Raw genomic sequence first — 19496 nt, 5'->3', positions numbered from 1 at the left:
CCAAGCAGTATGTAACACCCGTAGCGATTGGTCGCAACGATGACGTCACATCGGGACACATAGCGTTAGGAAGGTGGTAATTGTTCCACATCTCCGCCGTTATACGATGTCCGAGACAGGCAAGATGACAAGGAACTTGGCAAGCCAGCCATGGATGTGTACTCCCAAGAATGTCAGCCCTTACTTAGTCAAATTTAGTCTAGTTGTACTAATGGACAATAAAAAATGCCAATAATGTGTGCAGTTGGGTCAAATCAAAACGAGTTGTAAAATTTTCCTACCTCCTAACAATCGTAAAAATTTTAGTACATAGTGTACGTTGTAGATGCCCTACAAATGTTTAATAACTATTATGTCTGAGCGACATATACAATGTTTGGTCACTGTTAGGTCATAAAAGGTTTGAATTTTGAAGCGATGGATTGGAGGAACAAATCCCCTGTCACCAAAACTTACATTGCTCATATCATTACCTCAATAAACATGGATAGCGCGGATTTTAAAAGAAACACTCACTTTTTACTTACAAACCCTAACTACTATCACAAATTCACTGACTATTTGACAAGCTACGGAAAACGAAGTGCTTAGAGACACACATCAAACAAAGTCAAACAAACGAAGTGCTTATAGACACACTTATATATTTTAACTTATTACCATACTATTGGCAATTTAATTAGTGTCTCGTTTGTAGAGTATTGGGTAGCCCTGAAAGGGATTTTTTTTTTTGTGGACGAGGAGTTATGGCAATCGTTTATTGTCTAAGATTGCGTCCCCGTCTGAGGACAGGTTTTCCCACAGGATAGGGTCTGCTTCTTCGAAAAGTGAAGGAGAACTGTTTGGTGTCTACATGGCAGTCGACAAAACCTCTGTCTGGTTCCTGCTGTTGCTATTGTTGCTGCTGGTCTCTCTGCTCTCTCTGCTGTTTCTGAAGTCTGTACTTCTCCGTCAATTCTTCCTTTTCTTTCTTGATTTCCTCTCTGACGAGCTCTTCTATCAGGTCCTTAGTCACTTTTAACATTCTGACATTCTCTATCTCATCAAGATTTGGTATCAGGCTTTGCCTGACACGATGTAAATTCACGTAAGCTTCGTTCAGCTTGGCTAACCTTGAACACATCTTCATAGGAGAAAGAGTCATCAATGTATGTTCAGAATGGAGACTGTCTCACTGTATGTATTTCAAGCGCGGACGCGATAGAAAACATTCATACACTGTTTAGAGTAGGAACGCTAGGATAGTTTTATTTGAGGGTGAGGGATAGAGAGAAGTCAAAGAGCATGGTTCATCATAAAAATGGCAAACAAACGACTGAAGCAATTTTTTCTTCTTCAAAACATAACATTTTTATTCAAATTACTAACAACCAGCAATTAAATTTGTTTGTAATATTGACAATCAAATAAACTAGCAAACATTTTCTTCTTATATTAATCTACTTTGGACAAGGTTGACAAAGTTGTGAAGTGAAGTTAGACTTCCAGGAATGGAAGTCATTGGGCCATTGATTTACACTACGTTTCCTAGCTAAAGACAAAAGATAACCATAATGGTCACAAAACCATCGATCTACTTTGTCATCGTTTCTAGATGAGTGACGATCCAAATAAGTCACTCAATGTTCTGAAGAATATCCAAGACTGCGGTGATGAAGAAAATGCACATAATATTGTCCACACACCATGGACTCTGTACCTTGTAATTTCACATTATTGAATCGCGTTGAGTGGGCATTTCTTCTCCTAAAGTCGATAATGTCGTCTTCCAAAGGTGGCAATCCATACGAATCAAAATAATCCACACAACCTTCTTTAGAAAAGTAGACGGGTACCCAGTGGGTCCTTGGGAGATGACTGTCGTCATTGTGATGATATAAGCTTGGTGGTCTTGAGTTTTTGCGATGAGGCAGTTCATCTTTAGGACACACAACATGATTCCAAGTAGCAGTGTATGAACTGTTGTTCAAAAGTAATAGACTTTTCAGGTATCCATGTGTTCTGTTGTTTTCTTTTGTTCTTGTCATTTTTATTTCTCACAGGTAATGATAAGCCATCAATTCAATCAAAAAAGTTTTGTTTGAAAATGTCTGACAAGTAACCGTTCCTTCGTTTTGTCTCTGCACTCTGAGCCAAGAGAGCTTCGATACGATGGATATCTAGAGTCATCAGTGGAGGAGATCACGCAGGTCTTTATACCACTGATGCAACACGGCTTCTTCAGAGATGAGACTCTAAGCTTCGTCTAGATACTCGTCCAAGTTTTCTTCTAGACTCAGCATCATACAATTATCGTGTTGAATTTGACTGGGATGATCGTTTTCACATCATAGTAATCTTTCTTGATCAATTCCGTAATTTATTCTGCCAAGTGTTTCGCAAAACAGGAGACTAAATGCTGTTCTTGTTCTGGCCATCTGGACTTTATCACTATGTCCTTTTCGACTTTGTCTTGCGGTTCTGCTTCCACGATATCCTCCCATTCCAAAGATTCTTCATTATTCAAAGAGTGATTACATAGCTTCTAACAATCTAGAATTCCTTCTCTCAAACTGTTGATTTCTAAGGTATTATCAAATTCAGCATACAGGATGACGTTCACTGTTTTCGTCAGCGTGGTTGCAAATTGAAGTTCCACACGAATCTGCCCGGATTTTATAAGGGGGAAATGTCCATCATCGCTGCCTTGGTCTGGAGTGAAATCAAAAGCCCACAATGAATAGCCTCCTGCATAATTCTCGTACGTAATACCGTGACTGATATTGGTTCCTAACTGTCCGGTGGCTTCGTACAGGTACAAGTACTGTCTCAAGTAATTCTTCTGGGCAAAGTTAGGTTCGAAAGGTCGGGTACACAAGGTCTTGCCATCGCGACTGACTTCAATCTTGGACACGTTGAAGTGCTGAATGTTGAAAGGATTTGTATTGGCAGCTCCGTTGAAAGCTTTATTCTCGACAATGCCAAGGATTAAACGTTCGCGTAACTGTCCTTGGAACAGATGATCTTCGATCTTGGATCGCTGCTTCATGGGGATGATGAAAGTTTTCACTTCCATGCCTCGTATCGGATACTTGGCAGTTGTTCTGCTCAAAGTGTGACTGATGTCGTTTCCCACTTTTGGTAACACTTCCACGCGTCGCACGTAGAGTCGGGCTTAATGGATAATGGTTTTGTATTTGGTAGCATCATCAGTTATCAAATGGAAAGCGGTACTGCTAGAATTCAGTCTTAGGGGGACATTCACACCGTTCAGCAAATACTTCTCTTGCAACCACACGTCCAAATGTAAACGACCCATCAGTTCTAAACTGCTATTCGCTTGTGTGATTTTGTTTCGACGGGTGACGAATCCAGGATTTGCACCATTTATATCGTCTAAATTCTTCGTGTCAGGTTTCCATAACACGAAGGCATCCATATTAGTGTTCCTGGATTCTATTCCGTACGTCAAGAGATTTTTCAGGTACTCTCGGTAAGGGTAAGTATCCGTGCTGCTGCTGAATAGTTTGTTATTCAAATACAAATCCACTTCGCTGAACAAGGAATGCATGAAATTGTTGACAGGGTCTATTTTAACCTCGTCATCTGGATTAGAATTGGTGGTCGTTTCGATCACTCTGAATTTCAAATACAAGTAACTGCTATTCAGATCAATGTAATCTTCGGGCTTTCCTTTAATTTCAAATTCGATGTGTGCTGAATCCATCAAAGAGGAGACGAGATGAAATTCGCCCCAATGAGATTCTTGCATCGTCATCATGGTGGATGGCATGGCAAATAGAGCTAGTTCCGACTTTGAACAGGCACAAGACTCTCGGTGCATCATTTTTCTGTCTCTATGCTTTAATAATCAAAAACGTCTAAGTGTTGGACGGTTCTTTTCTTCTAAGTCTTTCTAGCTTTATGAGTATGAAGTCCTCTCAAGGGGTGTTTTCTTCGTCGTCTCTTTCTGCATTGTCCTTGCTACGGCGTCAGGGAAGTAGGAATGCTTGTCTCGGCAGCGCCCAGGGCATTTATAGGAGTTTCTCTTCGGCCCAAAATGTCTTTGCCGGTTTGTAGCAAGACATTTTTACCTGCTCTCAAGAATGCATCTTTAGGGTTTTGTTTGTCGATAATGACATTTTGGAGAAATTCTTTGCCTTGCGTCAATGCGGCATTTTTCAGAGCGTGCAATTCTCGTGTCACCATCGGTTTGAAAACTGGGGCTACCGAACGAAAGGCTGATTTCAGCATATCTCCTAAACCATGTCATCGCTGTCGAGTGACGCCTGATACATGACTTCCGATTTGTTAGAGAATCTCTTTTCGAAAATGTTTCACCGTGACTTTCCCTTTGGTGAATGAAATATTGTGTCCCAGATCTCCTTTTATAGCAATGTTGACAGTGTCAAAATAAGACTTACGGACGAGCAAATGATGAGGATTTACTAATTCGCGGTGAACGTGATGGGTGTTTCCCCCTTTCTCGTCAGCGTTCGTGGCAGAATCTACCTTGAAAGGAATGACACGTAGTAACGGTACGGAGGTGTCACACCACATTGTACTTCACCACATCGGAGTATACAAAGATCAAATTCAGTCCTTGGTTCAGTTCTCCCTAGGAATGAAAATGTTTTGCAAAATCCAGGTTGTTGGCAATGGTTGGCATATCTTTTATGTTCCTGACATCCTTGATCATCTTAAGGTCCCCTCCCAAACTATCACATAAATGAGTGGAAAATCTAATACATTTACTTTTTTCCTCCGGAAAATTCATCAGTAGGCGATAAGCCACTTTATAGTACTCGATGGTGACAGATTTGTTCACTTTGGTCAGGACTTTGTCAAATGCTGGATTGAATCTGTCAGCAATCGCGTCCACCCGATGTTTACCGCTAAAATAATGTCCTGAGTTAATTTTAAACTCATAGATGTACCATATAGGAACAATGTTTGGTATTGCTTGATTTGCAGTGAATTTCAAATGTTGTGTAGTGGTAATCATGGCTTGATGCAATGTTTCGTCCAGAACTTCGACCTCAAAAGTGGTTTTACTTTCAGTGATGTTTTTGGTTTGTATAGGGTGAATGATTTCCACCAAAGCCACTTCTCAGTAGGTTTCGTGATCCACTTGGATGGCCTAAGGTAATTTGGCCGTGTAACAACACAAAGCATTGTTGGGAAACACATCCATGGAACTGTCAATGAGTAACGTCAACTAAAATTGATTGTTGTTGTTCATAATTCCAGAGTTCTGCGGCTGTCCGGAGTTCACTCGAAGTAAGAGGAGTGTCTCCCTCCAAAATGGTGTTATTGTTGTTGTTGGGGTGGTGACTGACGTTGGGCATAAGGCTTCCGTTGTTCCCGTTCGAGGAGTATTTTAGAGAAGGATTGGGAAGAAGGTAACCGATGCAACTGTTCAGTAAAATAGTCCACAACTGTTTGTCTCCTTGTTACAAACTCAAATTGGCAATGGCCGCACACATAACACAATAGACCACACAATTTGGTAGAGAAAGACGATTTGAGTTTTAGGCACACGTTCTCCACACCACATCCACAAGGGATGCTTTTGTTAGTCTTGCAGATAAGAACTCAGTGAATGAGTGGTCACGTTGGTAGATGTAGCTGAGGCTGTGTGGAAGGGCATGATGGTCACTTCATTTTATACTCGAGGAATTGCGAAGCGTCGATCTAAGAATCAAAACTAGGATGATATACTTTCCAACGCACTTTGACTTCTCTGACACGTCATTTTCCCACCTTTTTGTTGACGCGTTGTAACTAGGGCAGGTAAAACGCTCCTTTTAACACTTCCCCGTTCATGTTTTCCAATTTATAGATGGTAGGATGACGGCCACACACTCGTCCAGTGACACGAAACAATTCGGTGGTCCAGTTGGATAAGTGACATTTGTCGAAAGTGCGAGTGCGTTTGGTTTTGCAAATGCGCACCCAATCTCCTACTGCCAACACTCCACTTTTCTTGGGGAGAGCCACCGTCGGGGACGTACCAAACAGGCGCTTGAAAACGAACACTTCGTTGTCGGGAGTCACCTCTTGGGGCATACGTCCGATGATTCGATGGTAAGATTGGTTGCACGCTTGAACCAGGTGCGGTAAGATGTCGATGTACTTGAGAGTGTGGTGATGTGTAAAAATATTTGCACATGCATTCTTTAAAGTACGTAGAAAACGTTCCACGATGCTTTGGTTTCGGGATTCTTGGTGGTGAAAAATGAATGTCACGTTTCTTTCATTCTTTTTGGAAAGCTTGGTTCAGAAATTCGGAGCCTTTGTCAGTTTACCATCGAAGAGGGCTGGCACTAATTCATTGCTCGACTTGGAAGTCAAATGCACGACCCATGCGTGAGCCTCGTACCAAGCGTAGGAAGCTTCTAGTTGTTCGGTACGCATGTTGTCTGGATCGTAATCGTGAGCCTCATGCAAATGGGGTAGAACAGCGTGATGATTGCCTTCGGTATTAAAAAAGTGCGGTAAATAACCGTTGACCATTTCTGTCATTCCAAACGTTTTAGACATTCGACTCAAAGGCATGGCCAAGAACCTCATCGAATCTTTAAACTGCACTTATCCCACTTGCATGGAAATGATTTTGGCTCCGTTCAATGTCACCTTCGGACGTTCGGTAATTTACTTCGTATAGTATCTGAGAAGAATCTGTCCATCGTATCCCGAGAACTTGTGAGCCATCACCGTGACATGGCGATGACAATCTCCGTAACGTTCGAAATCCCCTTGGCTCCACGTATCGTCGATGGGGTCTAAGATCCATTGGGCGAAATAGGTAAGCGTGTTCGGTCCTTGAAAGAATTTTTCACGTCCTCCAGGAATCTTACCGCAGTAAGGGAAATTAATAAAGATAGGTACTTGGATGCACTTCTCGCACGCTCGATGAGCCACGCAGAAATTAGGAATGTGAATGCCAGTCTGTTGCATGCATTTGAAATCGAAAAAGATGAAATTGCCTTTCTTCGGGTCATCGTCTTCCTCCTCTTGCTTGGAATGGTATTTTTTTAATGTAGCATCCGTGTTTCAAGTCCACGATTTGGTGACAAATGTGACATCGTTTCTTTCCTGAACATACGTGTGCCTTGACATTATTGGTACGTATGCCTTGTCCACAAGTTTTGTACAATCTCAGGAGTTGACAAGCACTTTTCCGCTGTGAACCTTGCGTATTCATATATTGTTGGTAACAGGTAAGGCTGACAAAAGTGCGCTGACAAACAGGGCAATGCACACGTTCTTGCGCTTCGTCCAGACAGGGTTGAGAGGCCAAACATTCCTCACATTTCGATTCACAATGCTTGTGTTGCTCTCGATTGTTATAGCCATAGTCACATTTCTCACAGTAATACCTGTATCCCAGGAATGGGGCGATACTGGTAATGACATCGAAATGTTCATCGTGATGATAGACGTGAATGTATTTTCCGTCGTCGAAATCTTTGCCTCGAAACATCAAAGGTCAGCGCACTTCTTTAGGGTGCACTTTCAAGGTGTAGCGTGTTGCTAGGACGTCTTGCAACTTTTGCATTTCAGGAATGACGCAGGGTGTGTCCTTGGATAGCCCATCTTGCTGTAACAGGAATTCTGATTCTCTTTTTCGTTTGGCTCGGTTCGATTTTCGAATGTTTTCCCAGGCTCTTTTCCATTCTACCGTGTCGTTCTTGTCGGCATACGTTCGTCTCACCATGATGGCCTTGGCTAAACACATCTTTAGGGTTATTAATTCGGACGAGACTCTTTTTGGTGATAGGAAGGTCGTCCACCAATAACACTTTTTACGTTCAGTCTTTTGGGGATGAGACATGTGGGTCATAAACAGTGTCGTAACCATCGGTGATGTGAAACTTGTCTTTGGATTGTTGCACGTGTTGAATCTTGTTGATGACTTTGGAAAGTGTTAATTCTGCTGAGTTGCTAAACTCGATCCAAACGGAGGACTTTAAATTATCGTGATGAATGGAAAGTCTCAAGCGATCGTCTTCTTTGGCTTCACATTGTCGTTTAAGAGTGGTTAACAAAGAATCCCACACCTGGGTGATGAAGCCCTTTACTTTCTCCAGCGGTACGTCGGACTTGAAATCTTTAAACTTCACCGTGTATGTGCTAGCCGTCGTTCTAAATTTTCTAGAGGAGCGCTTTTCCGTCTTTCGAATATGGTAGTACTTTTCAGGGTTTACTAATGGTGGTGAACTTTGGTTACGTGTAGACCCTCTTGGTCTGGCTTCTGGCTCACTTATGTCATCTTCAAAATCACTGGCATGAATCTGAGACAATACTTTAGCTACTGTATGAGGCGATAAATCACGATTTTGCCTCTTACTTTCATCTCCTTTCTCCGTGACACGATGCGATCATTTTATTTTGAATGCAGAAAGTCAAATGACTACATTTTAAACGCCATGGGTCACTTTATATCCATGTCAAACCAGCGTATATATAAAGGGTGTGTGTCTTCCCTTTCAGTATTCATTTCACTTTCAAGCCAACCAGAACGATTTAATAGCCCACACAGATCGAAATTCTGAGCAGAGCTTTGCGAGGTGTCATAAGAAAGTTTTCTTCAGACAAGCCAACGGATTACTCCCCCTCCATTCGAGATAAAAGTCAAGATACTTGCTATATCTGTAAGAAGAAAGGACATTGGTCTTCAGAGTTTCCATGCCATCAAGAAAGCAAAACAGGTGCTAGAAGAAACAAAAGTCAAGATACCTGTTATCATTGTCAAGAGAGAGGACATTGGTCTACAGAATGCCCTAAGAAACAACAAGAGCAAGAGGAAGAGAGGGGTTCCGAACAGGAAGAAGAAGAGGTACCCTCCCAAAGGAAGAACTCAGACACGTGCAGAAAGAGAAAAATGAGAAGAAAGAAGACGAGGAGAAAGTGAGGAAGAAGAGGAGGAAAAACTTGTGAAAATGAAGAAATTCAAAAAACGGAGAGAGTGAACAAAAACACAGAAGCCTATGAACTTTTTAAAGTGATGTGTGGTGTTGTGAATTGAATTGTAAAATTTGTACCAGAATAAACCAGACAGAAAACTTAAGTGGCTCTTGGTTTTGATTTTTAGAATAAGAACCTACACTTACGCACTCACTTACACGTACATTATGGGTAAAAATGGCTTTTAAGTTTTAATTGATTTTTGCAATTGAAATACTATCTCTTTTCGAGAGAAGTGGGTGGCCCTGAAAAGGACCGTTGGATATTTGTTTGTTTAAAAAAGTTCAGGAACGGGACTTAATCATCTTTAACTGCCTTAATCCTTTGCCATGGCCAAGGCTTAATTCTGGACCTGCTCCGGTCGACGATTTGGTAGAAATCACTAGGGGTGGTATCGTAGGCGTAGTAACAGGGCTGGGTTGTTTGGCTCTGGAAGGTCTTTTTCTCTTGGGTCGTATTAAAGACGTCTGATATATTTGTTTCAGACTCCTTAACTCTGCTAAAATGTCTAAGAGTACCATTACCGTCTGACTTTTAATATTCTCCTTCTCTCATAGACCTTGTTTCTTCTCTGGTGCTTCTTCCCGTCGTTTCATTTTTGCTTCTTCTTCTTTTCGCTATTGCTATTGAATGAGAAAAGCTTGTTCTGCTTCTTTCTGCAGTTGTAAAATTTTCTCCAGTTCTTCTTTCTGTCTCTGTTTAAAATCATCGATGTAGAAGGTGAAGGTGGCGAAGGTACTGGTACAGGAACAAATTCTTGCGAAGAAGAAAGAAAATCCACTAAATCCTAATTAAAATAAACATCCTGGAAGTAGACCTGTATTTACTTAGGTATCCACTGCTATTCCATCGCTTCCCGTCTCCACGGCCGGTGCACCCCAATTCATTGTCTTCTTAGTTTGCGTCATGTTTGAAAACTGTGTCGCATGGATTGATTGCGCACAGACAATAACGCATTTATATAGGGAATGTGACGTCACATACCACTATCTACGGATATGAAGACCGACTCCGTGTTGTGACTGAATTTTGTAACGCGTATTTGGATTGGTGAATAAACTCAATCCGTTTCGATCCGCACTTACACTATAAATAACCACAGTTCACTGCATTCCCTTCACCTGTTCTCATGTCAGTATGTGGACAAACGTAAAATCGTCTACCATCGTTTCGTGGATGCTGTTCCGTACGGACTTACCCATGTATGTGAAATCATCATGGACACTTATCAGGATCACCGATACGAGTGTTTGAAAAAGAAGAATTTATGTGGAAAGGCAAGGCTGTTTGAAGAGAGTCATTATCTACGGATCAGCAGTCAGAAGAAGTTTAAGGAAGGTAAGAAGACCTATGCGATGCCCTCTATGTTAACGGAATGATGTTAGCATAAAGTCAAAGGCCCTTTTCAGGGTCACTCATATGCCACGAAAAGAATTGCTTTCTTGCATACATTTTTTTAGTCGATTGTAAAGTTGTTTGTGTTTGCATAATGTATATTGTCTGTGTTATCTCTGTTATATTTATATTGTCCCTCTATAGACGATAAATCCCATTGTCCCTATACAGGCCCAATATCTTTTTGACTGGATTTGCCATTGTCCCTATAAATATTGTCCCTATAGAGGCCCAGGGGGTTCTGTAATGCATTTTCCAATTGTCCCCAAAGTGCCGGTCCTGTATTTCTAATGTTAAATTTCCATAGTATTTTCCATGATAAATTCCCATTGTCCCTAATCGTGCCCATGACCTTTTTGACTGGGTTTTCCATTGTCCCAATTTATCCCCCCTTCACTACTTGTGTGTGTGTGTGTGTGTGTGTGTGTGTGTGTGTGTGATTTGGATTTTTAACGTAGCTTTAACAATGTTTCAGCCATTGTCATTCTCTACGAAGCAAACTTACAGAGGACATAAAGGATAAAGTGAATACATTCACAAATTTGCGAATACAGCAACATTTGATATGGATTTTTGAACTTTCTAAAAAAAACTCTTGCGTCACTTATTTCATGTTAGCCACAATAACACCAACCTCTCCTGCCCTCACCTATTCTCTCTGCCTGTCTGTCTGTCTGTCTGTCTCTCTCTCTCTCTCTCATATTTACTGATATCTGTCTCGCTGCGATGTATTTGCCCAGTCGCTGGTAGCCGATCAGTTCATTCATTATCGTCTTCAGTCCAATGACCTCCCCCACCTTTTGGCAGTCGCTCCAAGACACCCCCATCAGGAATGCCATGGGCATCAGCGGATACGATATAACCACCTTTAAAAGAAATATATAAAAAATTCACTTAAGTGGCTTTTTTTTTCTCACTCAACTAGATTTCGAAACCGTCATGACGTGTGCACCTATTATTTGCCTTATGACTGGACGTATCATCTCGAGAAGATACTCAGCGAAAAAGGTGTTAGCGTGTACTCGATTTGTTTGCAGAATCATAGTTTTTGTGCCATTAGCATATAACCAGGGAACCTTTGCAGTGGAGTTTCTAGTTTTATTACACAAAACAAATAATGCACTCCTGAAAATCAAATCACGAGACACTTTCTTTTGGCAAATAGACGAGAAGTTTGTCTGACATACATTTACCGGTAATCATTAAAGTGGAAACAGTGACTGCAAATTATCTTCGTATAATGACTGATGTACTGTCATTTTGACAGTATATACAATTATCTTCTGCATTCTGTTTGGCACAATATACTATATTAAATGTGTCGTCCTTGTATTTTCTGTGAGGCTGTACAGATGATTTTGTAAATGCAAGGGGTATTTTGTTGTAAGCTACACTAAATTTGCCGTACAGAAAAGGGAATGCATTTGAAAATCAAGATAATGTGCCGACAGGAAGCAATGTCATACCCACAATTCACCTATCCGAGTACGTGTTACTGGGAGTCTGCTGCTGACCCGCATGCTTATTGGGGTTTCTGAATTTTCTACTCTCGACATATCCTTTCTAGTTCTAAAATGATAGGTCCCACATCCATTCCTACAAATTTTACATTCGAAGAATAAATTACAATTCAAGACCTTTTGTGCCCATTTGCGAAACACATCCAACGCTAGCCAAACGTAATTTTTTTTTTATCTTCCTCAAAAAAGGCGGTGAAGGGGTTGCTTGAAAGTTCGCACCCTGGCAAACAAACACAGAGACAAGCACTAAAAAACGGACTGGGAATAAAAGAAATTCACGTTATTTTAAAAAGAGCGATGACAACAACAACAACATATATTTCTTACCATGCAATTGAAAATCAGAAACTTAGAATTGGACGAAAAGTCTACATTACCAAATTTGTTCGGGCTTTTTTTATTTGCCAATAAAATGAAGAACAATTTATTTACGAATCACATGGGTAGATCCCGTAAAGAAAGGAGAGTAGTCCAGAATCACGTCAATCCTTTTCAACCTTTCCCACAGAGAACAACAAGATAGAGTTATCAGAAAATTTGCCTTTCATCATGTCTCTGCTTCAGTTTCAGGGTCAGAATTTTCCTGAAAACATTTACAGGCACCGCCCATCTTTGCAATGGTACATCTGTTTCTAACTTTGTTACATAGGTGACGAACGTTTAGCAGCGAACGGTAACTTCAACTCGGAATTGCGCAGCTTTAATCTTCGTCACGTTTGCTTTTGTAATCTAAACGATATGTACTGCACCATGAGCTCCATGTGCTTGTTAATATAATTATGGCACACGCCAAAACACGCCAATACATGCCAAAGAAGAACAACGCAAAAGACTGAATTATTGGCCGAGTGGTCTAAAGCGCTCACCGTTACGGATCACTGCCATCTCACCTGTCTGCATCGGTTTGAGTCTCGGATTCGGCTAATGTGGTTATGTGAGAAAGCTTGCCAGTAGCTTCTCGTGGGTCGATGGTTCTTTCCGGGGTTTTTCCGGGTTTTTCCTCCACCATTAATACTGGCCGCCATGTATAGCCTGTCTTGTGCTGAAAGATGGCGTTAAACCCTACAACAACAATTAGTTTACATTTAAGGAAAGATAATTTGCAAAATATTGACATATCATTTCTTCTCCCTATAATCTTAAAAAGCTTAAATAAATAGGCTTGGTCGTTTAATAAGATTAAAATATTGCGTTAAAAAAAAGACGTACATCAGAATCAAATATCGTTTATTGCTGTTTTATCGGAAGTAAATAATATAATAAAATAACATGTTTTTACGTGCCTGCATATCATGTTTCATATAGCTGGGAAACCCGACACGCCGCTAAATCAGTCCTTACCGCATATTATCAAAATGTATGAAAATATTTCATTAATGTTTCGAAATTATTCAGCATCATGTTTCAGCGACGTTGCTTGATAACAGACGTACTAAATAACAAACGTACTAAATAACAAAATAAGCAAGTAAATACATTAATAAAGACAATAATTTTGAAACTTAAAATGAATGCAACATTTCAGCATGCACGAAGCTAATACAAATGCTATTTCGTATCGCGTACTTTGCGTTTCATCCAATAATGTTGGCCACAGTACCACATACCTTAAAACTTTCAACATGTATGCATCGCGATGCAAACTATAAAATAGGGGAAATCTAGAAGTTGGAATAGTTTTATAGTGTTATACCACAAGACATTCAGAAATATAAAATAACAACCAAACTTCTACATACAAAGTAGCAACCAACTTCTACATACAACATAGCAACCAAATATGGGAATACAAAACGACAACCAGACTTATACATACAAATTTGGAACAAATACGAAATAACAACCAAACATCTAAGAATGTCATCAAAATATAGATCTAGAAATTTGTCAAAATCGACAGGGAATAAACTACGAAATTTGAACCCTAAAGCGCAATGACACAATGCATCTTCTTACAAATGACAAAACTTTCAGCAAGGAAAATTGTTAAAAACAACAACAAGAACAACAACAACAAAACAAAAAACACAAGTTGCGGTTTCGAGCTATCGAACTTTAATCACGCTCGTTGATTTATGATTTCAAACCTGATTATGACCAGGGGGCTCCTAACACAGTTATCGACTGCGCGTTTCATGTAAAATGGAAGTTTTCAGTGTAAATGACAACCTTGCTTGCTGGTCATTTCCAGTTCCTGGACAAGTCCATTTTCAGCGAAGAGGTGGATGCACAACTACACATGTACATATAAGTTAAATACAACGTCGTCCGCTTCTGGTTTTTACAATGTCGAATCAAACTAACGAAAAGAATGACAACTACAAATTTGCCTTTCACGTGGATTTAACAAGCGGTGTGTGTGTGTGTGTGTGTGTGTGTGTGTGTGCAAATGGCTATAACTTCCAACTCCCAACTTGATGGTAATTTACGTAATTATCTGGCAGCTACCGGATAGAATGAACTACGTCACTCTTGTTTTCCGAGGAAAACAGAATCGCCCACAGCGTCACAATAAGGTACCGTGTTGGAATTGAAAATCCGTTAACCATGAACACCCAAGACGACAGTGTTAGGGTCACCCTGGTCACATGTTAGAAATTATAAATCAATGAATTAAATGACGATGTTCAATGCATTTGGTTTTTATCACATTAAAAGTTTTAGTTTTTTAAATCAATAGGGGGTTACAAACAAACGGGAATTTATGCAAAACTTACAAATACAAAATAGCAAGCAAGACATCTAATAATGACACTAAAATATAGATGTAGATTTTTGTCCAAGTCGACCGGCTATAAGCGACGTAATTTGAACCCTAAAGCGCAATGACACAACACAACTTCTTACAAATGACGAAACTTTCAGCAAGGAGAATTGTAAAAAATATCCCCCCATAATAAACAAACAACCCCAAAACAAAACAAGAAAGAAAAAAAAAAGAAAAACAAATCTTCAGTTGCGGTTTCGAGCTATCGAACTTAATCATGCTGGTTTCTTACAACTCCATGGTTTCGCCAAGACTTCATATATTGTCCGAGGTTTGGAAAGTTCGATTAGGAATCCTGAAGAAATATATGATCACCAGCATTAAATCACAAGAAGAATTATTTCCGATTGTTCGATTTATATATCCCATCTCCGCACCTCCTCTCCGTCCCGTCGGTAAATATATTTTAAGATATGTAATTGGCAACATTTGCACAAAGCATTTGACTCAACCCGTTAGAACAGCGGTCTATAATATGAACGTCTACATTATATTTCAGTGCAACAAATTCATGCTCTTAAGCGATGTAAGAACTTGAAAAAAGGCGAATCTCATCATGCAACTGCATATTTTGCACACCATTAGGTCTACATAGCTCGATGAATGAAATGCAAAATGTAATACCGTTATGAAACTGTTATATTTTCTTGCTGATGAAGGTAATAGTTTTGTAATAAAATCTACATATGAAATTTATGAAAAGTTTTACAAGAAATTGAAATAGTCCTTCAAAAATTACATTTATCTTTACTAATACATCTTGGAGCCATAAGAACGAAAGGAAGAATACTGAGGAAAAAAATGGATTACTCTCTTACAAGCTGAATAAAAGCTTTTTAAATAGTTAAATCACATTTTTCAGTTTCCTTTGAAATACGGTACTGCACTATTTTAGAAAACACGTTTAACGATGTACTGCTAACCATGCTTAAAAATAATACAGATGTTAAGAGAACCCAGTTTAAGCAAGCCAAAATCAAGAATAGAATGACCGTTTGACACATAAAGAACTTTGTTACTAAGACCACCCAAGCTACATACCACCTTTATCAGGATCCATTAGAGGTCTAACTGTATGCAGTTTCAGTGATAGAAAAACTAGCGTCGGCTACCACACCAATATAGTTTGTTTGGAGTTACTTCTCATGTCATTTGTTGGAAATAAAGTCATCGTTTAGGCCACACACAAAAAATGATTTCAGATGAAAAAGCTGAGATTCCATGCAAAAACCGTATCCACCCAATAAATTACCTTAGCCTGTCCAAACATAACCTTAATTCACTGAAAACGCCCTTACAAAATCTTTAGCCCACCCACAAAACAACTTCAGTTCATTGAAAACGCCACAATAAACTATTGTAGCCCGCCCACAAAAACAAACTTATTTCACTCTATAAGCCCCAATTAAAAACCTTAGCCTGCCCACAAAACGACCTCAGTTAATTGAAAACGCCCCTACAAAATGCCATATCGTACCCATAAAACTAAGTTCACTGAAAAATCCCAAATACAGAACCTTATCGTAGCCACAAAACCTTTGTTCACACAAAATAACCATATTTCACCGCCAAACCCTAATAAAAGCAATAGTATGCCCACAAAACAACCTTATTTCAACGCCCCCTCCCCCAAAGAACAAACAGCATTAGCATGCCCACACAACAACCTTAGTTCACCGAAAAAGCCCCAATAAAAGCCTTAACATGTCCACAAAACAAACTTTATTTCACCAAGAAAAAAAACCCATAACAAATCTTAACATGCCCATAAAACAACTTTAGTTCACCGAAAAAGCCCCAATAAAAACCTTCACATGTCCATAAAACAACCTTATTTCAATTAATAGGCCACAATAAAAAACGTACCATAACAAATTGACATTCAAATTCTTTTAGACATCAAATGCATTATATCAATAAATTATTCATATAGATTTTTATATTTCAATTGATAGTTGATGTAAAGACCAAACAGGTGATATGAAATTTCTCTTATATTTCAAAACATTTTCTTTTTGCTTTACATTAAACTGCAAAATATGGTTAAGTCTGAGTATGAAAAAAACTATTTCAATCATAAAAAACATCCTTGTAATTAGTATCATTCCAACAAATTAAAGTGAAATCAAAATGACAAGCAAATTAGACTCACTACAATTTAAAAAATATTGTTGTTTATTAAAACAACATAAAACAACATAAATTTGGCAACATACAAGACGACATGTTTCCTAGCCCGTTATATGGTGCTTATCTCAGTTATGGGTTTTTCCTGAGGTCAATATTTAGACTCTGAGTCCTATAATTTAAATGTTTTGGGCCAGAAATAAACTCAGATCTTGTAAATCAAATAATTTTAAATATATCTGTGGTAACTAAAGAAGACTGTTAGTACTAGCTGCACGTTAGTGACTAAATACCAAAGATTCCTGCACATTTTTATTAGCTGGGCTTAAGGATGTTTAACGTCGAAAACTAAACGTTTACAGAGCAACTCGAAATGATAATATATTTACTTCTCTACATCAGTTTATCGAGGACGTCAATTCAACTTTTTTCGCGGAGGGCACAACTTGATGGGGGGCAAATCTTGATGGGGGGGGGGGCAAAACTTGACGGGCTTGTTAATTTTCGTATAAGGGCAACATCAATTTTAAATTTTACAGCACATTGTACTGCGCCCCCCCCCCCCTACGACGTCCCTGGCGCTAAGAATGCTTGAAGAGACAGGATGAAGATAAAGTAGTTGCTATTTCTTTATCTTATTGGTTTTCTTAAAAATAAAAATACTTGTAAATTACTATAAAAGAATGCTAATGCCGATGAAAAAAGTAATAGAAAAGATCCGACGTATTGGGGGATGGTTTCGTAAATTAACCGCTATTAAATAACTTAAGGCTTTGATGCGAGTTTTTCAACTATTATTGTTTAGTAATTAAAGATGTATCTATATTTGTAAATGAAGTGTGTGTCTTCTTAGAACCGATGTGAGACATGTAAACCTTCCCTAGTTGATTCACCGTTTTTAGAAAGTGAAATACCAATAGTCGGTTAGGAAGCAGAGCTAGCCACCCATAACAGTAGAGACTTAGATTCAACGTAAGTATAATATCTCCCAAAACGTCCTAGATAGCAAATATTTTGAATTGCATCAAGCTATTTAGTACACAGTGATTTTCACGTAACTGAAAGGCTTGCGTTTGTACTGTGAGAATCACTTTGTGTCAAAATGACCTTCGGACGTGAAAAAATACATGTATAAATTGGGGGGTTGGGTTTGCATAAACTTCTTTTGCTATGAACTTCCTTCTCAGGTCAAATGACTGATATTCGCACGTTTTGTTTTATTACAGCTTTCCAAAAATAAGGGGCTTTTTGACCTCACTTCTCTACTTTATTTCTTTACGAATTTTTATATATGGCAGGTTGATGCGGCAACAAATTTGTGCATACAAAGTGTCCTTTGTGTCTTATACAAGAAATGGGTGAATCATAAACGATTTACCACCTGCCGTAAACTGGCGGTGCAACTTTCTGTTTCGTATGGAAAGCCATCAATGCCAAACATATATAATTAAAACAAACTAAATAACTTTGAAATAAATCAAGAAAAACTGAAATAAAATAAACTAGTTTGTAAAATAAAAATAGTAATATCAATTCTCAAATAAAACAAACGAGGCAAGAACGGAACAGAAAAATATCAACAGAAAAAGACACGATAGAAATTAAAAAATTAAATGTTAAACGAAATAAACTGAATTTATATTAAACAAAAATCATGCTGGATAAGCTAACGTCAAAATGAAAAAAAAAATACAACATAATTGTAAAGAAACATATATACAATATCCATGTGCATGCACCATTGACAAATGATAAATATTTAATATTTAGGGCAGTTATGGCTTTCCATAGTTTCTGATGTTTGATGTTATCTTGATAACTGTGTCATAGGGAAGAAACATTTGCTAGTCAACGTACAACTGGCTCTATATATTTAATAACAGCAGTTGTATCTTCAACTTATTGAAATTTTGTCATTGTTAAATACTCGATCATCTATTATTTTACGAAAAATTCGTGATATGATTGATTGGTGTTTCCTCTACGCTTCTATATAATGACTCTGACTTTGAACAATTCAGCTAAATGTAGATAAATGAAACATCCCGAGTTCTGAATGTAGATTGAGAAAATGCAAACCAGTCTCTAACTGTCGATCAAGAAAATGCAAACCAACTTCCAAACGCTTTCTTGACTTTAGATTACATGGACCTCAAACTATGTATAACTAAATACTGTATTTTTCTAAATATGAAATGCTTCTACACTTCACAAGCATCATATTGATTGAGAGTTTTTATTTCATTTGTGTAAGTCTGAAGGGCATGCTTTTGTAGGTTAACGAATTTCCAAACTTGTCCCAGAGAGAGAGAGAGAATATAAGCATTCCGTTTACGTAAGAGAAAGAATTGAAATAAACAGTTAGTTAGACGGTCAGTAAATAAGTAAGTTTATAATAACGGTAATGAACAAGAACTAAAAAATAAAAAAATTAAGTAAATAAGTATGTAAGATAATGCCAGCTTACGTCAATTGTTAGGTTCTCAATATTAATCAGACTCCCAAGGTAAACAAGAACGGCATTCAGAAAGTCTAGAATTGCAAGGAAAGCAATGATTGTAGCCCCAATAAACATGACCAAGATAACAGCGTCTTGTGCGCCTTTTGCTGCCGCCTCTACAATGTTTTCTGTTCTTGACCTGCAAAATAAAACATTATAGTTACACTGATTCGGATTTCGGTCCGGAAAATCTTCTCCAGTAGTGATCTCTACTCTCCAGTGATTACTCATCTAGAAA

At 38.7% G+C, this 19496-nt stretch overlaps 1 protein-coding gene across 2 annotated transcripts in view; it reads right to left on the bottom strand.

The window, feature by feature from the left end:
• The window catches only part of LOC149776910 (sodium/nucleoside cotransporter 2-like), a 41335-nt gene that overhangs the window by 9799 nt on the left and 12040 nt on the right, over nt 1-19496 (bottom strand). For both annotated transcript variants that reach the window (XM_089941617.1, XM_089941616.1), the window contains exons 9-10: nt 19226-19397; nt 11052-11210 (exon numbers count right to left, since the gene is read on the bottom strand). In XM_089941617.1, the coding sequence (XP_089797743.1) occupies nt 11052-11210; nt 19226-19397 (331 nt within the window). The remainder of the gene's footprint in view (nt 1-11051; nt 11211-19225; nt 19398-19496) is intronic.

This window comes from Sinohyriopsis cumingii, chromosome 18 (genome assembly GCF_028554795.1).
Source record: "Sinohyriopsis cumingii isolate HCF-2022 chromosome 18, ASM2855479v2, whole genome shotgun sequence".
In the NCBI taxonomy this organism is placed as follows: Eukaryota; Metazoa; Mollusca; class Bivalvia; order Unionida; family Unionidae; genus Sinohyriopsis; species Sinohyriopsis cumingii.
The sequence above is the reverse complement of the archived record's forward strand: the minus strand, read 5'-3'. Positions and strand labels throughout refer to the sequence as shown.